We start from the raw sequence: 21,747 nt of genomic DNA on the forward strand, positions 1-21,747 counted from the left end.
TGAAATTACGGTGATAGCATATGAGTCGCATTTTTCTCTACTACAACACCTCCCCACCATATCGTCACATATGTTTACACGTTTGCTCTCTAACGGGTCTTTGGGGTACATAAAAAGCGCCATTCAAATCGATCGTATTATTATTGTCATTAGGCTACTTCTGACGGAAGCGCACAAAGCCGCGTTCATCTCCGACGGTCAAAATGGATGCAGCATGTTATAGATAACGTAATCCCAAATACTTCACTTACTTCAGTGTGTGGATTAAAGTTTGCGCCAGGTGACTACCAGGTCACCACTACCATGAGCGACAAATTAAACTAAACATACCAAGTTCAATACACTTCTAACTAAAGACGGCAGATTAGAATGTCAGATAGAATTAATTTAAACAGGCCAAGAGTCAGAAATGCTTTCAAAAAGAGCCGATCCATTTTCGTGATTTTGTGAACGCTTGACTTAAAATTGACCGATCGCCAGGATTACTGTTACTAGCCTAGCCTACTCATTGAACAATCACGTTCACGCACGCAACGTGTCTGTGTCGTGCTACGTGAACAATCTGTTTATTTCAATCTGTTATTTTCTTTTGTGATTAAAATATTATTATCACACAATACATTTTATTAAGAACTCAGAATGAAATTAAATAACAATCATAAATAAACCATTATTTTCTTGGGGGTGCTATGGGGGTGCTATGGCCAATCTAGGGGGTGCTCTAGCACCCCCTAGCCCCCCCCTGGCGCCGCCACTGCAACGGAGATTCCGTTTGATTTACACTGTTATATAATCCTGTTTAAAACATCGATTGCCATTGTTTTTCGGTGGGCGTAGTTTCAGTTATAATGGCGCGTTTCCACTGCAGGGTGCGGAACGGATCGGATCGCAAAGGTGCGGGTCGGGTCGCGTTTCCACCGCCAAAAGTGGGCGTGACCCGGACTTTGCCGTACCCGTTCCGGCCCCATTCTCGGGACTCCTCCGTTGCGGTACCCAAAACGAGACCAGACGCCTGAAAGGGTCCCGTGAAATTCTAGCTACACCCCCCCTCCGTTGATTGGTCGACAGAATCGTCACTTCCGGGTGACGCGGGGATAAAAACAAACAAACAGTAGCCTCGAGGTATTATTCTTTACAGTTAACATGTTGCGTAAAAAGCTTGCTTGGGCGAACAAGGAGGTGGAGACGTTCGTCTGCATTCTTGGGGAGGAAGACGTTGTTTACGATGTTTACGTAGCTGCCGCGGCGATCGACATCCGGCCTACCACCAATACAAGGGTACTGTCGGCAGTGGAAACGCGACCTCGGAACTGAGCTGGGCTATACCGCCCCCTCCCTACCGCACCTTTGCGATCCGATCCGTTCCGCACCCTGCAGTGGAAACGCGGCATAAATATAGCCATACACACGTTTACAAACTTAGAAAAAGACCACAAGGTGGTTTCCTACCGTGAGAACTGGAGCGCATGAAGACCAAGGCAAAAACAAGTTCGAATGTTTTTGTGTGCTTTTATATATCTAACGCAAAAGTGATCACAGTTGTAGGCTAGAGTATGGCTACCCAAGGATATTATCATGAAAACACGTAGGCGGCAGCATGATCAAAGGTTTTAATTTTGTCGTCTCAAGTTACCAAACCTATGACGTACGTCAAACATATGGTGTTTAGGATTGTATAATAACTTCTCTAATAACAATCGACACAATGGCAAACAAAAATATCTTCCGGGTGTTATCGAATTTCATCTTCATCTTTAACAATGTTATTCCCACAAAATCAAACTGTAGTCTTGTTAAACTGGTTAATCATCGCAAGGATATGTGGACCGAATTGTATTTATGGAACGGTCATCCAAAAGTATCATCACTTAATCAATCGCACAATTATTAAAAGTTCCTCAAACACAAGGTAGAATCCCAAAATGGGAGAACAACGTTTATTATAACGTGGGTCATTGATGTTCTAATGCTAGAGGTTTAATAATGGAAAGGCTTGGGATGATGGATTCAACGTGGCGTGGCACACAGGCGGAAGGGCTGTGGACAGTTTGTGAATGCAAACGCCGAGTCTAGACTGAGCTTTTCTCCAGGGGGTGAAGAAAAAGAAAACATTTGAAGGAGGGAGGTGAAGAAGAGATACAGCTCCATCCTCGCGAGCTGTTCTCCAGGACACACGCGCTTCCCTACACACACACACACACACACACACACACACACACACACACACACACACACACACACACACACACACACACACACACACACACACGCAAATGAAAACATACCTATGCATCCCACATTAACTAATCGATTGCATTGAAGGAGAAAAAAAAATGAAATGCCTTTCCTGCAGGAAATGTGGTGAGTGCGGTTGTCTAGGTAGTACGATAATAAGTAGAACTATGATGAGTAGTAGCAGTGTTTGGGTAATTACCCAAAAAAAGTAATTAGTTACTTATTACTTCTGTAAATTGTAATAAGATTACTTTACTAGTTACTGCATCTGAAAAGTAACTTCACTACTTATTACTTTACTTTCCGGTTTCTTAATTTACTGTAGATACATGGACAAACATCATAGCCTTATCATCACTTAGTGTTTATTGTATAAATCTATACAAAATAGCATGTAAAACCATATGAAAGAATAATATCCCTGTCTGCACAAAGAAATGCCTCACTGTAAAATCCACATACAACAGGATAAACTAGGCTATGGTGAAGTCAATCAGTAGCAACACGCAAGTTTCAAAACACAGGCTTTCGGAGCCATGAGAACAAAAATTAAGTGCCCTGCAACCAGCCTGTCTTTCCGTGTCACCTGCTTCTTCTCTGTTTTCTGCCCTCCAACACTTGAACACTTGCACGTAGCTGCACAAGCAGCTACGTCACTCAAATCGATCGCTATGGCAACGTGCCGAGGCAAGCAGGCGAACACGGCTTGGGTAACGCAGGTAAGCGCGTTACTATAGTCTAGTAAAGTAGTGTAGTTGCCGAATTTTAAATGTAATACGTTACTTTACTTCGTTACCCCAAAAAGTAATATCGTTACTGTAACGCGTTACTTTGTCTGGCAGTCATCAGCACTTGGACGTCAGCCATTCACCTGAAGCTTAACCTTGACAAGACTGAGCTCCTCCTTGTGCCAAGGAAAGATTGCCCTCACATGGAAGTGTTGGTCACTGTTGAGGACATTGCAGGATTCTCTGTTTTGGCAGAGCAATGGTGAAACAAGTTCCCCGCCAATTTCAGGACTGCAGATTGACTCACCAGCCCCTGCAAGAGACTGAAGACTCCCTCTGCATGGCCTCCCCTCTTACCCTCACCCCTCACCCATGCACTTAATGTACACACTTATTGTATGTTGTACATCCTGGCACTAACTATCTTTGTTGTATACAGGGAATGGGTTAACCTAGCAATTGTGGTTAGGGTAAGTGCTTGGTACTTGTTTCTATGAACTACTTTGCTGTACCGACAGTGACATTTTGTTGTTTCTCTTTCTTCTGACAAATTTGCTTTGCTTTTGTAAATTGTAAGTCACGTTGGATAAAAGCGTGTGCTCAATGCCCTAAATGTAAATGTAACCACTGGTGCTAACCACTGCCATCAGGGCCGCAGAAAGCCTTCACATCATCTGTCACAGACTGAAAATGAATCTGTTCAGACTGCATCTTGATTCTAAAATGCAGCACTTGAAGCTGTGAGCTCATTTGATGAATTGTATGTTTTCACATCATTCTTGCCATTTCTAGGCAGTATCTCCATGGTTCATTACATTTATTGTAAATGTCTCTGGATAAAAGTGTCAGCTGAATAAATAGTGCAATGTGATATCTCTAGGTGAAGAAGATAGGTGGAGTTAGGTGCCAAAAATAAAGTAAGATTAATAAAGAATGAAGCATAAGCAGAACATAAGCTGAGTGTTGCCTGACAGCACTCACATAACGGAAGATTTGAGTTCCACGTTATTATCGGGCAGTAGTACTCTCAGCTGAGATCCTCTGTAAAATTTTAATCTAAGTGTATATATTAACAATCTGCTGAATCACTTAACAAGAAATAGTCTATGTCTTAACATCTATCACCATGCCCCTAACATCTACCTGTTGCCCCATTTACCACTTCCTGGCGACACATCAAATGAATCATGCAATCAACAATTGTTTTTCATGAATTCGAAGTTGCATGTTAACAAACCAGCTGAAAAGGGCAGGAAGGCCTCCCTCTTTCTGGCCTGCCCGTCCCGGTCCAGGAAGTGTTGAGGGTTGAAGGAGTGTGGCGTTTCCCACATAGTCTCATCACGTAGAACCGAGTTCAGGGTGGCCATCACCACGGTACCCTGTGGGAGGAATTATGGCAATAAAGAGATCAGATGGGACCATTTCAAAATAAAGGTTGAACTAATAATGACTTTGTATTAGGTTTCTACCTTTGGGAGAGTGTACTTTCCAATGTGGGTTTCCCTTGTAGTCATACGGGCAACATTGAGAGGTAAGATGTTACCCATCCTTTGGGTTTCTTGTATGACAGCGTAAGTATAGGGAGTGCTGTCTCTGTCAGACATGGAGGGTTGCCTAGATGAGCCAACTACGGTATCTAGTTCAGCGTGGACTTTCTCTGCATAATAAAATATAAGTCTAAGTTAGAAAAAACATTGACGAATCGTGACAAAACCCATAATGCTCAATGGCCTAAAAAGGAATGCAACAATAACACTCCCACTTACTTTGTATGTCAGGGTAGTAGGTCATGAACAGCAGTCCCCAATGCAGAGTGGTGGTGGTGGTTTCAGTCCCAGCAATAAATAGGTCCAGTGTACAAACACTCAGGTTCTCGATGTCAAACCTTGATTCAGGAGCCTCATTCTACCAAGAATCCGGAAACAAAACATTCATACACCATAATAATATGAACCTAGCATTACATGCACCATTTTGGTGGTTAGGGCTAAGGTTATACACAGGTTCAGCTTATTGCTGAGTACAGGAATCTGCCTTAGACCCAAACTGAAAGAGTTGATCCATCCATCCAAGGATTTATGTAAAAGCTACTCATTGTGTATATCATGGTGGGCGACTATGTGGCTACAGTGGCTCAGTACTACAACATAGACAAGCTGGTTCGGCAGACCATAATAGTTACCTGGCGGGATTTGAACCATGCACATTCTGCCTCACAGTTATAAATGTCCAAAACTGCTGGGTGTTTAGCTACACTACTGACGTTCACTTTTTACAATATGTAAGGTCATACCTTACATACACATACACATACCTTGAGCATTTCTGTGAGGAAGCAGTCGATGTAGTCTCTGGGCAATGAGGGGTCATGATCCACTCTGTGCTCTTCGACCCGCTCTTCAATGTAGGACAAAACTCTACGAGTCAGAGTGAACACCCCCCTGTGAGGTCCAGGAAAATGCTTCACCAGCCATGGAAACGTGTTGTACAGCTACAGAGAACATAGAGGTTTAATAAGACACTTGAAGCCTACCATACGGCCAGTAGATTCCATCCAGACCTTGAAATTACCTTGAAATACCATGACTTACCATCGCCCCTCTCCCTCCTTGTAGCTTTACTAATTCATGAAAGTCCTCAACGATAGACTGATGCTTCTTATCAGTGTACTCAAAGCGTTTCCCAAACACCAAACAGGAGATGATGTTGGAGGTGGCCTTGATTAAGGCTGTTCTAGGATTGGAGGGCGCTCCTAACAACATTTTGAATTGGGTTATTCAGACGGGATGTGCATGTAAAACTAGTGTAAGAAACCTGTTAGCTTGGGGGCTCAATAGCAGGAATATTCAGAAAGCATGATAAACACGCAATTTTTGCACACACACTAACATTGAACATCGTAAGTTATGACCATAACTATGGATCTATGAGACCGAACCATGACCGTCACCACGGTCTTACTACGAATGATGCCATTCAGCTACTTGTCGCGAGACCCTTACATCAAAATTGTCACTGATTGGAGGCAGGTCCTGCCGCATAAAGCGGATGCAAGGACATGGCTCTTCCTCCTTGCCTGGAATGCTTCGATTTGTTCCGAGGGACAAAGGAGGGTGACGGTCATCGTTCGGTCTCATAGATCCATAGTTATGGTCATAACTTACGATCTATTTCGACCTCTCTCTGACCATCACCACGGACTTACTACGGATGACTAGTACCAGAAGTGTCACAAGGAACCAAGGATCCCCCTTCACTAGTCTGTTGAGCAGCCGTCATGAGAACAGTGGCGCCGGCTGCGGTGGAAGTCACATTGACTCTATAAAACCTGGCAAAAGCACATGGAGTACTCCAGGATGCTGCCGCACAAATGTCAGCAAGAGAAACCCCTTTCAAAGCTGCCCATGAGGTAGCCATGCTTCGTGTGGAGTGAGCCACCAGGCCCTCAGGAACTGGGAAACCCCTCCCGGCATAAGCTTGGGCAATAGTGTCCGCTAACCAGTGGGACACACGCTGTTTCGAGACTGGGTGACCCAACTGCCTAGCTCCATAGCATACAAAAAGCGTGAGTGTGGTCAAGTCTCAGCTGCTGTGTACGATCCACATAGTCCCTCAAAGCCCTGACTGGGCATAATGTGTGAAGAGCTACCCCTGCCTGACAGGCTGGCTCAGGGTGAAATGCCTCCAGATCAATAGCCCTATTAATTGACTGAGGGCTTAGCACTTTGGGGAGGAAGAATGGATTCGGCCCAAGCGTCAACGCTGCCCCTTCAGGCTTCCACCTCATGCACTCAGTACTCACAGAGAGTGCGTGCAGCTCGCTCACCCTCTTGGTAGAGCACAAGGCCAGTACAAACACTGTCTTCTGTGTTAAAAACTTAAGATCAGCTTTCCCCAACGGCTCCTATGGGGCTGTGTTCAAAGACCTCAATACCAATGGAAGGTCCCAAGACAGGGCCCTCAAACACCTGCTTGGACGTAGACGGTTTGCACCGTTTAAAAATTGTGACACCATACGGTGTATCCCGATAGACAGGCCGCCGACCGAATCATGGAATGCAGAGATCGCGGCTGCATAAACACTTAAGGTGCTGGCTGCCCTCCTAGTGTCCAAAAGAGACTGGAGGAAATGGAGTACCATTCCCACTGGGCAGGTCTTTGGGTCAAGACCCCTGTCATTACACCATAAAGAGAATAACCTCCATCTCTGCTGGTAATTTGCCCGAGGGGAGGGTGCTCTAGCATTACTTATGGTCTCCAACACAGCCTCACTCAACCTTTGAGGCAGGGGCTGAGGAGGGGCCAGGCCCACAGCTGCAGGACAGCCGGCCTGGGATGCCAAATTCGACCCCCCACTTGCGAGAGAAGGTCTGCCCTAACGGGCAGACCTGTGCCCCCCTGGTGATTGACATAATAGTGTTAAGGTAGGCGGGTGGTGATGCGAGCAGGCAAGTAGGACCCAAACGCAGACGGTTTCAGGAAACGGCACTTTATTCAGGCCTAAAGGCTAAGGCACAGGAATCAGGGAACTCGGGAGACAACTCGGAACTCGGGAGACTACAGGGAACTCGGGAGACGACAGGGAACACGGAACACGCAGGACTAGCCGCCACAAACAACCACAGCAAACCACAACTAACAACCACAATGACAGCACAAGGAACAAAGGAAAGACGAGGGCTTAAATAACAAACACAACGAGGAACAGCTGAGACACATTAGGGGAGGGAACAGTAATCAACACAGGAGGGAAACACAGGGAGACACCCACACCCTGACAGTACCCCCCCCTTAAGGGTCGACTCCCAGGCGACCCACGACAAGCAAGAAAAACAAAGAAAGTCAAACCCAAAACGGGTGGGTGGAGGGGCGCCAGGAGGGGGGAATCAAAAAAAAATAAATGGACTGGGGCAGAGCCGAGGGACGTCAAGCGGGCGGCCAGAAAACTGCCCCAGGGCATGGCAGGGAGCCTCAGGCGGACGGCCTGGGGGGCAAGCAGAGGCAGAGTGAAGGCGGAACCCTTCCGGAGGCCGGCGGCAAGGACGATGAGGGCTCAGTCCCTCAGGAGACCTGCAGTGGCGCAGAACCCCCTCAGAAGGCCGGCAGCGGTGAAGGCGGAACCCTTCAGGAGGCCGGCGAAGGCGAGGTAGAGGGCGGGTCCCCTCAAGAGGAAGGCCAGGTAGAGGGCGGGTCCCCTCAGGAGGCAGGCCAGGTAGAGGGCGGGTCCCCTCAGGAGGCAGGCCAGGTAGAGGGCGGGTCCCCTCAGGAGGCAGGCCAGGTAGAGGGCGGGTCCCCTCAGGAGGCGGGCCAGGCAGAGGGCGGGTCCCCTCAGGAGGAGGGCCAGGCAGAGGGCGGGTCCCCTCTGGTGGCAGGCCAGGTAGGGGGCGGGTCCCCTCCGGTGGACAGGGTAGAGGGCGGGTCCCCTCTGGTGGAAGGCCAGGCAGAGGGCGGGTCCCCTCTGGTGGCAGGCCAGGTAGGGGGCGGGTCCCCTCTGGTGGCAGGCCAGGTAGGGGGCGGGTCCCCTCTGGTGGAAGGCCAGGTAGAGGGCGGGTCCCCTCTGGTGGAAGGCCAGGCAGAGGGCGGGTCCCCTCTGGTGGAAGGCCAGGCAGAGGGCGGGTCCCCTCTGGTGGCAGGCCAGGTAGGGGGCGGGTCCCCTCCGGTGGAAGGCCTTGAAGGGGAACCCCCCTCGGGAAGGAGTGGAGGAGGGCCCCCACAGGCAGGAGCGGGGAGCGTGCCTCCCCTGGACGGTCTGGAGGGCGGACCCCCTCCGGCAGGAGCAGAGGCCGGTCCCCCTCTGGAAGGAGCAGGGGGCGGGCCCCCTCAGGCAGGAGCGGAGGGCGGACCACCTCAAGCAGGCGAAGAGGCCGGTCCCCCTCTGGAAGGCTAGGAGTGGGCTCAGGAACCGGACAGGGCTCGGGGACCGGAGTCAAAGCGGGAGCTGAAGTGCCAGGAGGAACCGGGTGGTACCCCAAACTCTCCCAGCGAGCTATCGCCTTCATAAAAAATGAATCCTGCAGCTCACGGCTAACCGGGTGGCACCCCAAACTCTTCCAGCGATCTATTGCCTTCAAAATAAATAAATCCTGCCGCTCACGGCTAACCTGATCGTCCGCTGGGTCCATTCCTGGTGCTGTCATTCTGTTAAGGTAGGCGGGTGGTGATGCGAGCAGGCAAGTAGGACCCAAACGCAGACGGTTTCAGGAAACGGCACTTTATTCAGGCCTAAAGGCTAAGGCACAGGAATCAGGGAACTCGGGAGACAACTCGGAACTCGGGAGACTACAGGGAACTCGGGAGACGACAGGGAACACAGAACACGCAGGACTAGCCACCACAAACAACCACAGCAAACCACAACTAACAACCACAATGACAGCACAAGGAACAAAGGAAAGACGAGGGCTTAAATAACAAACACAACGAGGAACAGCTGAGACACATTAGGGGAGGGAACAGTAATCAACACAGGAGGGAAACACAGGGAGACACCCACACCCTGACAAATAGACAGCTGAGCGATTGTCCGTACGTACTAGCACATGCTTGCCCTGTATAAAGGGAAGAAGTGCTCTCAGGCCAAGGTGCATTGCTCTGAGCTCCAGGACATTGATGTGTTCTTTGTCCCACGGGTGTTCCCAACGGCCTCTCACCGTCCGACCCTCCCAGACTGCTCCCCAGCCGGTCTGGGAGGCATCTGTGAACACTAGCGTCCGCCTGGAAGGTACCCTGCCCAGAGGGACTCCCTGTGTCAACCAGCTGACGTTCCGCCAGGGTAGCAAGGCTTGCAAACATAACTGGGTCAACCTGAGCTTTCTGTGCCTGTGCCTCCGTGGACGAAGGCTGAAAGCATTCAGCCAACACTGCAATGGACGGGCCCTTAGAAGGCCCAGTGGAACCACCATTGCCGCAGCAGACATCAACCCCAACATCCTCTGAAAGCAAAGCAGCTCTACACGCCTGCTCTGGCGAAAAGCACGGAGGGTTGCCTGGATCCCGGCTACTCTTTGAGGGGTGAGAGATGCCCTCATCGTGAGAGAGTTCAGGCAGAGTCCCAAAAAGGACGTTTCCTGCCTTGGATTCAGGTCGTTCTTTTTCGAATTGACCTGGAAGCCGAGAGACTGAATGTGGGACAGTACTGACTCTGTATCCTCCACAACCTGCTGGCGGGATGGGGCACATATGAGCCAGTCGTCGAGGTAGGGCATAATCCTTAAACCCCTCCTCTGAAGGGTTGCCAAGGCAGCCGCCACTACCCTGGTGAACACCCTCGGGGACAGGGAGAGGCCGAACGGAAGGACCTGAAATTGATAGGCTTGTCCCTGAAAGGCAAAACGGAGGAACGGCTGATGTTCCTGACAAATTGGGACGTGGAAGTATGCATCTTTTAAATCGATCGTAGTGGCTCTATTGACTCTAGGATGTGCCTTGCCTGGAGCATTTTGACTGTCAGGGTTTTCAAGTGCGCGTTCAAGCGGCGCAGGTCTAAAATGGGGCGTGGCCCACTTTCCTTTTTGGGGACCAGGAAATATATTGAATAAAAGCCAGCTTGCTGTACACTGGTGCCTACTCTTGTTATGGCGCCTTTCTGCAGTAGTGTTGCCACTTCTTCTGCTAAAATGTTTGCCTGGACTGGGTCCTTGACTGTGGTCGGATGGAACCCCGAAAAGGGGTGGAGGCCGCCGCCAAAATTGGAGTCGGTAACCCCTTAAAATTGTATCCAACACCCAACTTGTGGGGCCCTGGACCCCACTGTTAGTAACTTGTGGGGCCCTGGGCCCCACTGTTAGTAACTTGTGGGGTGGCTCAGTCTACTTCAGTTACTAACAGTGGGGCCCTGGGCCCCACTGTTAGTAACTTGTGGGGCCCTGGACCCCACTGTTAGTAACTTGTGGGGCGGCTCAGGGGGGCCCAAGGGCCCCACTGTTAGTAACTTGTGGGGCGGCTCAGTTTACTTCAGTTACTAACAGTGGGGCCCTGGGCCCCACTGTTAGTAACTTGTGGGGCGGCTCAGTTTACTTCAGTTACTAACAGGGGGGCCCAAGGGCCCCCCTGTTAGTAACTTGTGGGGCGGCTCAGTTTACTTCAGTTACTAACAGTGGGGCCCTGGGCCCCACTGTTAGTAACTTGTGGGGCCCTGGACCCCACTGTTGACTTGTGGGGAGGCTGTTAACTTGTGGGGCGGCTCAGGGGGGCCCAAGGGCCCCCCTGAGCCCTTGGGCCCCTGGGCATGTGCCCGGTGTGCCCGTGCAGTAATCCACCCATGCTGCTGCAGAGGGGAGTCGGCCTATCACTTCAGCCAATGATAATCAAAATAGATAAAGCATTCAAAACAGGGTAGAAACGTTTCGTCCTTCCGTGCCTCACGCTCGTTCACCAGTACTTTTCTCCTGCACACACAAGCAAAGTTGGTTTACCAGGGAAAAAACAGCAAAAAACTTCAACGGGAAAATTGTAAACAGTCCTCAGGACCGTTTACAATCCAGCACGAATAACGTGACGGATTGTGGATTTCCCAAGTTTCAAACTTACCGGGTCTCACGAAAAACCGAAGCGAGAAGGCAAAAGAGGAAGAGCCATGTCCTTGCATCCGCTTTATGCGGCAGGACCTGCCTCCAATCAGTCACAGGTGACAATTTTGATATAAGGGTCTCGCACACACACACACACACACACACACACACACACACACACACACACACACACACACACACACACACACACACACACACACAAACACACACAGAGGTAAAGTAGCTGAATGGCATCATTCGTAGTAAGACCGTGGTGACGGTCAGAGAGAGGTCGAAATAGATCATGAATATACACAGCTACATTTGTAAATTTCACCGCTGGCAATCATTACAGGCCCTATCAAACAAAAGTACTCATCCAGTAGGCCTACCTTGCTGCTGTGCAAAGCTCTCAATCAGGTACTGGCACTCCTGCTGGATGGTTGGTTCCAGACGCGTCTTACCCAAACCAAAGTTCCTCAGTGTGTAGAGAGCAAATCTCCTCTGCTGCTTCCACGAGTTACCACTAGACAACAACAAACCTGTTGCAAATAAATAAATAAATAAACATCCAAGGCTGAAGTGATATTTGTGCTTTAGTTGAAACATATATTCACTGAATTCCTCACTGGTAGCTGTTTATTATTTTAAGATTTCAGTAAAAAATTTCTCTTGGTTGGATAGTATACATAGTTTAAGAAAATAGTGGATGTTGTCGAAGAAATGCAACACACAATACCTTTTGTTTCATTCACATCGTAGATTATTGGTATAATCGGGCGATCTGTATAGTCTTCTCCTCTCTTGACCAAGACTTCTCTCATAAGCTTGTATCCATTGACAACCACAACTCTTCCACCCAAGATTTGAATGCTAAAAATTGGTCCATATTTCGCAGCAAACTAAAATAAAATAAAATTATGATGTATTTGTGTTAGTGTTGACAAGTGTTGAACTGTACAGACAACATATTGTCAATCAATGGAGACAAATAATGGTGCGGGGGTATTGGTGCATTAAATTTTTTTAATAATAGCCTTTTACCGTTAATTGTGGTTCACAACAAACATACCTCCTCAAAATTCAGATGCATTTTGTTGGGATCGACCCGATATGTGTCCCGGATAATAGGAAGAGTCCAGGGTCCGGGAGGAAAATCGGAGGGGCTTCTATTCCTTAAATAGTCAGCAAGGATCAGGAAAACAAAGATGAATATTAAAACACCTCTTGTGTCCATCCACTCCAGGGCTAATATTTCAGAAAACAGCCCCATTTCTTGTCTGGTAGTATTGGGGTATTGAGAATTTAAGCCTTTGCTTGAATGAAGACATGCAACTGCTGAATCTGGAGCAAAGTCTGTATTTGTAGGCTAAGTGCACCAATAAGAGCATGTTCTGCCAATACTGACGTAATCAACCATCAAATACGATTTGACGAAGAATCATTTAGCATTTTTCATACTGTTCTAAAATTATAATTTTGTTCATTGTAATGTCTGAATTAATCTAATATTTTTTATTAGGTAAATCTGTGGCAAATTGTTCTCATGTATTTCTTCCCATTTCCGCATGGGCGCGATTTGTTTTTATAAATTATTCCCAAACCCCAAATTATCTATATAGTTCCAGACACACAATTGCAGGACCTGCATTACCTCGGGTCCGGATATTTTCTGCCAGAAAAGTTTGATTGCGACAGGGGCCCAGCTTACATTACATCTGATACTATTACTAAACTACTGTTTTGTGATGTGTAGGCCTAATCACCATGTCATCTCTAGTTATAACTCACTACATTTACGCTTCTTATGATAACTGCCAACAGTCACTGTTTTTTTATTAATGGAAAATATTTAACAGGAAAATAGTTCAAAATCATTTTACTTAAAGGTTAACATGTTAACATATGTCTCTAATAACAACCACAAATATAGCTGCCAGCAGCATTAACCTGTCAAGCACGCAGAATTTGGAAGGTTTGGAAATTAAGGAAACAGTGATTTTGGAGATACAACTGCTCGAGGTCACTTGAAGTTACAGTGTTAGTTGGTTCCCCCAATAAAGCCAATGTGTACCTACTGCTGATAGATGTGAATCATTGACATTGATTTTGATTCCTGCAATTTCTCAGAACAGACAGCTGGGAGTAGCTTCAATTATGACATGCCCCATTGTAACCTCAGTTCTAACCACACCGTCGCTATTCGAGGACAGTGCCTGCCAGCTGGAAGCTGTTGAGTAAAGAGTCAAGGATGTCACCTTGACTGCCTGAAGTATTACATTCAGTAGTACAATATAAACAAGCTGTTTCAGCAGACCATAATAGTTCCCTGTTGGGATTCAAGCCATGCACCTTCTGCCTCACAGGCGTGAGCTATTGACGGATATGTACCTGCAGTCAGAGATGAAAATATGTTGTAGGAGTAGGCACTATCTAGCAAAGGAGCAATCCATTATCTATCGTATAATAGCAAAATATATATCTATCACATAATCTATCCACTATATATCATATAATAACGCATTCACTATCTATCACATAATTAATCCACTATATATCATATAATTCCACATCCACTATCATAGAATACATGCCCCATCATAGAATACCACGTCCACTATCTATCGTAGTGCACGACACACCCTATTATCCTAGAATGCAGCCAACTATCTATCACATAATACCACATCCAGTATATATCATTGAACACCACATCCACTATATATCAAAGAATACCTCATCCACTATATATCATAGAATACGTACCCTATCATAGAATACCACATCCACTATCTATCCTAATAAACATATACTTGTCCTCTCCCACCAGATCCTATCTTCCGCTAGTACCGCTCTTGGTCAGTCTTGTCAGTCCCTGTTTGTTGCTGTCTCAGTGTTTCATGTGCGGGGCGTGGCCTGCGCATTCCAGCGCAGATCCCCGATCCAGCCACGTTGATCACCCGCACCTGACAGTCATCTCCAATCAGGATCACCAGTATATCTACCCCAGCCTTCCAACCATTCTTCGCCAGATCGTCAGTTGTACTTGCCCTGTTGAGTGGCTTCCTGATTCTTCATACCCTGTATTCCTAGTGTTCTAGTTTACTCGTGTTCAAGTCTGCACATCCCTAATACTTCTGTCTCTCCACCAGTCATCACCATCACGACAATACTTCATCCCTGCTCTACTGCCGGAGTTACCACCATCACCAAATTGTCGGGTTTGGCTGTCGGTTCGGCTGCCAGCCGACTCATCCAACCCCGGTTCGGACTACCCGGTCCGTGGATTCAGGATTATCCCTAACGGGTGCAACCACCAGCACCAACCTTAATCAACCGTGGATTAATAAACTGTTCAACTGTTACCGCTCTCGTCTGTGGTCATTTGTGCCGAATCGTAACAGTACGATCTGGCCAAACATGGACCCAGCCGACACAGATGACGCAGCCGTTTCCTTGGCCGCTCGCGTAGCGAGTTTAACATTGGAGGTACACTGCCAGGGCGCCCTCGGGGAAGAACATTGCCGGAACCTGAGGGAGGTTTCCGCGAGCCTAAGCCGGTTTGCCACTGCCTTGTCGTCCCTCGAATCCCAGGTGGTACTTTTGATTCCGTCCTCTGGCTCGTTCGCTGGTTCCCCCCTACGGTTCCTGTCGTTTGCCGGGAGCCCTACGTTCCAACTCCGGCACCATATGAGGGCGACCCAGGGGCTTGTCATGGCTTTCTTCTCCAGGTAGGAGGGGTTTTCAGCAACAGCCACTCACCTACGCCACCGAAACCTCCCGCATCGCCTACCTCATCGCCTGCCTTCAGGGGGTAGCGCTTACCTGGGCTTCGGCAGAGATGGACTGCGGGGAATCCGAGGCCTCTAACTACCTCGCTTTTATGAAGGCGATGCAGCGGCTTTCGACCATCCAGTTCGGGGACGAAAGGTCGCTCAGTGTCTTCTGGATCTACGCCAGGGTGACTGCAGCGTGGCGGAGCTTGTGATCGATTTCCAGATCTACGCGGCAGAGAGTGGTTGGCGTGACGACGCATTGAGGGACGTTTTTCAGCGATGTCTGGCCGATCACCTACGGGATGAGATTGCGTTGCGGGCCGAGCCGTCCGATTTAGAGGTGCTCATATCTCTTGCTATGCAAATAGACAATCGCATTCGGGAGCGAAGGAGGGAGAGACCCCGCCATCCGTCCCCTTCCAGTCCACGACAGCTTAAACCACCTACCTGACAGGATGTGCTACCTATGGTTTAATCACAGAATGGGCTCTTAGTAGGTTATACCGAGGAGGTAGGTCAACTTTTCAGAACTCGGGCACAAAATGTCTCATTGATGTCCCAGCATTTGACCAATACCACAATGTGAAAAGCTTCATCACAAGTACAAATGTTGCATTTTATATCTTACTTAATTAAATGTAAAGGTGAATATTGAGCTATAAAAAGCAAATTTTAAAAGCAATATTGAGCTATAAAAAGCAATTTCTTTAGAGGTCCAAACTACTTCCAATAACTACTTCCAATATGCAAGTTACAGACAAAATCTGGGTCAGATGTTTTCATTTTTTTTCTCATCTCATACAGGTGCACTGGATGCTGCTGCTGCTGCTGCACGCATACAGCAATTGGAAGAATGAGTCAAGGAGCTGTCACAGTTGAAAGTGGGCCAAGTGCCTTTTCACAGATTTTGTGTCTCAGACAAGGACATCCTTTTTTACACCAGATTCACATCAAGAGATGTTTTTTGTGACTTCTGGGAGGCTATTCAACCACCTGCCTCCATGTTGGTTTATTGGTCGAAAGCTCAGAAAAGGAAACAAACATTTGAACCCATTTCTCCCAGTCCAATGCGTAGACTGCAACTGGTTTAGTTTTTTCTCTTCTGCTGCCGGGTTGCTGCAGGTCTGCAAGAGAAGGTGCTTGCTGACATGTTTCAGGTCAGTGTGTCCACTGTCTCCCGTGTTGTTATAACGTGGGCCAACTACCGTTACCTGCTCCTTGGCTCCCTCCCAATCTGGATGAGTAAACAGCAAGTCAAGAACACCATGCCAAGCAAATTTGTGCAGTACAGTCCAGATGTTCAGGTAATCATCGGCTGCACCGAGGTGCGATGCCAGAATCCATCATCCCTCATCCCTTGGTGGAGCTCGTCGGTACATCCCTTTCTCATCTTACAAGAACACGACAACCTTTAAGGCCTTGTTTGGGCTTGCCCCTTGTATTGCTGTGACTTTTGTGTCAAGTCTCTTCACCGGCTCCATCTCTGACCGAGAGCTGACTGAACGAAGTGGACTGCTGGATTTACTGGAGCCAGGTGATGGCTGCATGGCAGACAAGGGTTTCACCATCGAGAAGCCACTAGCTGATCGTGGGGCAACGCTGATTATACCACCCTTCAAGATGGCAGGTAGGCATGAAAGAAATGAACATTTCAAATGAAGACTGTGACCCAAATGTGACCATTAAGATATGTAGACAAATGATTAAGATAGACTGAAGCACTCACAATAATAATACTAATTATCTCTAACCACTGCGCAGTTCACCGAAGAGGATGCTCTGAAAACACAAGCAATCGTCCGACTTTGAATCCTTGTGGAAAGAGCAATACGCAGAGTCAAGGAATACCGCATCTGGGAACGCACTGACCTCAACCAGCTGTGGACCGTCTGCTGTGTGATGACCAACTTCCAGGGACCACTTGACTTAAAAGGCTACATCCCTGTTGAATAGTGTTTCTACTCAAACATATGCCTATAAATATTAAATATAATATATAAATATTAAAACGAGGGACACTGAACATTTGGAGTGGTCCCTTCATTTTTTCCGGAGCTGTAATTCTGTATACTGAAAACATTATATATATTGAATGACATGTATATAATTGAATGAGAAGTCTTTCATATATAATCAATTTTAAAGTGAAGTCAGTCCATCCTGAAAGTATTCAAAATAATGTTAATATGTAATGTAATAAATGATGTACTCAGAAAAAGGGAAGGAATTAAATCCTTTTACTCTTTCAGTTCCTTCATTCAGTTCATTTCACTTTCTGCTGAAGATACACATTCATATATGTACCAAAAAAGTACAAGTCTACCTTATTTTTCATCTCTTTTATCATTTCATCATCCCTCCAGACTGAGCTGACGCAAAACTGACATTAGCATAAGCCAACCTACCTAGCGTAAGCTAGCTAGCAGCAGAGGCGGACAGAGTACACAGCTTCCTTACTTGAGTAAAAGTACAGATACCCCTTGCTAAATTTTACTCAAGTACAAGTAAAAGTACTACAGTCAGATGTCTACTTAAGTAAAAGTACTGAAGTACTTGTTTTTAAAAGTACTTGAGTATCAAGAGTACAAGAGTATGTTTTCTAAATATTGCATTACTACTGCCACAGTGCTTACATTTATGTATAGAAACGTCCTACATGGTGTTATGAAAAATGTTAACACCTTGGAGAATGTAAAAGGAATTGAAAGTAAAATCAAGTAATTTTCATCTTTTTACCATGGCAATAGCACAATAGTATACAGTATAACAGTATACTCAAGAACATAAAAACAATTGCTCAGCTTACATAAATATGCAATATCAGAAAAGAAAATTCAGCTAACAATTCTATGTATGTGTGAGTTTCTCAGTTTTTTTATCAATCAAATCAACAATCGTCTCTCATCTAATTCTGACCATGGAGTTGGCTTTGGCGAAAAGCGAAGGTGATTGCTGATAGGCTGAAGGCTGTCCTAATCAGTTTGAGAGGGAATCACGTTTGAGAGGGAAACAACAAATTGAGGGTTTCCGTGATTTTTCTTTTCTCCTTTTATTTTTTATTTTTCAGAAGGAGTAACGGGTACTCACGGTTATGGATAGAAATGTAACGGAGTAAAGAGTACAATATTTGCCTCTCAAATGTACTTGAGTAAAGTCATGAGTACTCCCAAAAAATGATACTCGAGTAAAGTACAGATCCCTCAAAATTGTACTTAAGTACTGTACTCAAGTAAATGTACTCCGTTACTGTCCGGCTCTGGCTAGCAGACACTCACCTTCGTAGTCAATATATTTCTAAAAAAATAAACTATCCCTTGTCCAGTTTGGAGCGGGCTGTTATGGAGTGTTGTTTGGTAAGTCTGTGAACGTCAGAAAACTTGACTTTGGGTACATTTACTAGGGATGTCGTGAAAGTGAACTGCCGGTCCTCCATCATCGGTTCGCCAGAGTGATGAGTGATTCACTGGATGTCACAGTGCACAAAGATCACCGAATGCGGAAGTACTACGTATCAGCGTGATAATCCCCTATTTGTTAGAAAAAAAATCCTCTTTCTCCCAGTTGGTAGTGCGTCGCCCAAATCGCCGACTCTCCCAGTCAAGGTTGCATAGCAAAGGCAATGTTTTCTTTCAATATTCGCTCGGTATCTCACTACGGGACACGCCCCTCGCGCTGTCCCCCAGAAGCAATTTTACACTACGCCAGTCGTGACTGGCCAACAGACGTGACGCCTGCCTGCAGAGGAGGGTCTCCCTCCTACAACATAAGTCCCGTCGTCACGTCATCTCTTCAGTCTTTAACCTCTTCTCGCTCCTAGAAGCACCTCTGGGACAGAAGCTGTAGACGGCCTAGCATACTGTTCCCAGAGCGAGCTAACCCCTCGGTCACCGAATGCTAGCCTACATCACTACCTCTGACCTCTGTGAGGCAAAAAAAAGCTAGACTATCACCCAGCAGTAGCTGCTAGTATCCATACTAGCTGTTAGTACCCACACTAGCTGCAATCCCAGTGTCCAAGCTGACCTGTCGCCAAACAGCAGCTGGGCATAAGCGGAAAGAGACCATGCAGTCTGAGGTTGAACCTTCCCTAACCGATGGCTCGGGGAAGCCTCCGACAAAGTTCTGCGTGTGCGGGAACAAGATGTCGGGAGCGGATAGCCACGCCGCCTGCATTCGCTGCCTTGGGCTGGAACACGCCAAGGCTGCCCTTGCATTCCCGGCCACCTGCGAGCATTGTGCGCGGTTTTCCAATAAAACCCGCAAACGCCGGCTGAATAAGAAGGCGAAGCTCTTCGCAGATGATCCGGTAATGGGGGTAACCAACCCACCACTACCGGAGCTAGCGGGAAGTTCCCGGGGGCTCGCCGCCCCACTGGGCACCAGCTGGGGATCGGAGGTGGACCTCACGACGCTTCCCAGCCGCTGGAGGTGACTCAGCCCGACGCTATCGAGGCTAGCCTGCTGGTAGGGCCTGACGAAGCCGAGGGCGCTTACTCCGAGTCGGGGGGGGGTCTATTAGCCTCGGCTCTGACGAGGACGAGGATGATGATTATTTTTTCCCCCACACCGCGTCGCCTATGGTGGTCCATGCTGACGGCCTGAACCCGGCCTTCAGCATGGACCACCACGAGGCCTGCAAGAGGGCGGCTGCGAGGCTGAACATCGAGTGGCCTGAGCCCCCGGTGGAGACTGCCACATCTCGCTACGAGGGCAAGCGACTCCCAAAGGCGAAGACCTCAACCAGCCTGCTACTTCCGGCCTTTCCCGAGTGCCTGGATGAAGCGACCCGGTCTTGGAGCAAGCCTCTCTCAGCCAAGACTCTCACAGGAGCGCTGTCCAAGCGTCCGGACGGGCCATGGCGCTGATGGTCGCACAGGAGAGAACGAGGTGGCTGAACCTGTCCAGTCTCTCTCTGAGGGAAAAAACCCAACTCATCGACGTGCCTGTGGACCCTGAAGGTCTGTTTGGCCCAGCGTATGACGTCATGCTGAAACGCTGGGAGGAGAAAAAGAGGGAGGGTGAGGCGCTTCGATTGTGTCTTCCCAGAAGAGCGCCTTTCCCCGCCAACGCACCCGGCCAGGTGTTCACCCAGCCCCACGCTCCTCCGCCGGCTTACCGCATCCAGAAGCGTCTGCCCCACCCAACCCACGGGGCCGGCCGGGACCAGAACAAGCCGCCGGAGCACAGTGGCGTGTGGGCGAGGAAGCCACATGCGCCCGGGGGGGCCCTAGGTGGCCGTGCGGCCCCTTCGGCTACTCAGGGAGCCGTGAAGAAACGGCGCGCTACCTGAGGCTCTGCGACCAGGGGGGTGCGGCAGGCCCGGCCAGACGCCGTCGCCGTCCCCCCTAGATGTTCTGTTCCAAACCCGGTTCGAAGAAGGGTTACAGAGGGCATGTTCCATAAGTTACTATATCCCATAGTGAGATACTGAGTGAATATTGAAAGAAAACTTAAGGTTAAGAAATGAACCAAGGTTTTCTGATATATGAGTGAGGTATCTCACCAGACCACCCTCCTTGCCCGGAGCGAGGAAGAGGTGTTTTGCCTATAGACTGAAGAGATGACATGACGACGGGACTTATGTAGTAGGAGGGAGTCCCTCCTCTGCAGGCAGACGTCACTTCTGTTGGCTAGTCACGACTGGCGTAGTGTAAAATTGCTTCTGGGGGACAGCGCGAGGGGCGTGTCCCATAGTGAGATACCTCACTCATATATCAGAAAACCTTGGTTAAGTTCAGTGGCACCAGAGCCCGCCTAGGGAGGTGGCACCAATGCTGCTCGTTCACGTGTGAAATAGTCATGTTTGATAGGTTGTTAAGATTTTTTTTAAGATATTACTATGTTACTATGTTACTGTTCTGAGAAAAGAGGCTTAACCTCGCCAGCGATTGAGTTTTATAGACCACTGAAATCACGTGAAATGACGATCACGTTAGGTTTTGACTGGTTGCGAGCAAAGACATCTGACGATGTGTTCCAGAAGCCTCAAACACCAGCATGCCGAGTTGCAAGTTGGGAAATCTCCCAGCTTTCTTGCGGCATTTCAAGGAGGCACGGCCCCTTTTGGTCTGCGGCCGTAAAGAGTATGAAGTCTGCGCAGATCGGAACTATCTCCCAGTTAGCATCAATAATCGTTTACTACTTTAACAGCCCCGACAATCCAAAACCCCTGTGGAAACTAGATGGAAAAGTGTGTAGTTCAAAATGCAGCATTTACTTCTTCGCCACCTACAGAGTTTGTTATGTACGATCATTCAAAAACGCTATCTTATTTCCCATCGATATTTTACTGAGGGAACCGGGATCCTCGGAGGCGGGACTTATTCTTCAGGTCCTGAGATTTTGCCTTTTAAAATGTTGCAACTTTGACCCATTGGTTGTGCAAGAGACTTTGGCCTAACGGTTCTTCTTTTTTAAATCTGGCTAATTCTGACCGCTTTTTGGGCTATTTGGGACTATTTTGGTTGTTGTTTTTTTGTAAAAAAAAAATAAAGAGCC

General features: G+C 47.9%; 1 protein-coding gene across 5 annotated transcripts; it reads right to left on the minus strand.

Annotated features, from left to right (window-relative positions):
- Positions 1–1,598: 1,598 nt before the first annotated feature.
- Positions 1,599–14,365, minus strand: LOC132468704 (cytochrome P450 2J2-like). 5 transcript variants are annotated; one of them, XM_060066474.1, is made up of 10 exons: positions 14,240–14,365; positions 12,546–12,648; positions 12,213–12,375; positions 11,866–12,015; positions 5,555–5,715; positions 5,278–5,454; positions 4,730–4,868; positions 4,433–4,620; positions 4,201–4,342; positions 1,599–2,183 (listed from the first exon to the last, which is right to left on the minus strand). In XM_060066474.1, exons 1-10 carry the CDS (start codon positions 14,257–14,259, stop codon positions 2,008–2,010), a joined length of 1,419 nt encoding a protein of 472 aa, XP_059922457.1. In that variant the 5' UTR covers positions 14,260–14,365; the 3' UTR covers positions 1,599–2,007. The 5 variants fall into 5 exon arrangements, with proteins under 5 accessions (XP_059922457.1, XP_059922456.1, XP_059922455.1 ...); XM_060066473.1 differs by lacking the exon at positions 14,240–14,365 and adding an exon at positions 13,552–13,586; XM_060066475.1 differs by lacking the exon at positions 14,240–14,365 and adding an exon at positions 3,107–3,182 and having other exon boundaries at positions 2,081–2,183; positions 12,546–12,814.
- Positions 14,366–21,747: the final 7,382 nt, after the last annotated feature.

The sequence above is a fragment of the Gadus macrocephalus genome, chromosome 12 (genome assembly GCF_031168955.1).
Source record: "Gadus macrocephalus chromosome 12, ASM3116895v1".
Lineage (NCBI taxonomy): Eukaryota > Metazoa > Chordata > Actinopteri > Gadiformes > Gadidae > Gadus > Gadus macrocephalus.

Excerpts from the sequence above, each read along its gene's own strand:
- LOC132468704 (XM_060066472.1), bottom strand. The coding sequence starts at position 12,746 with ATGGGGCTGTTTTCTGAAATATTAGCCCTGGAGTGGATGGACACAAGA. Across the intron at positions 5,455-5,554 it reads AAGGAGGGAGAGGGGCGATG|CTGTACAACACGTTTCCATG; the intron begins GTAAGTCATGGT and ends TGTTCTCTGTAG. Across the intron at positions 4,621-4,729 it reads CTACTACCCTGACATACAAA|AGAAAGTCCACGCTGAACTA; the intron begins GTAAGTGGGAGT and ends TTTATTATGCAG.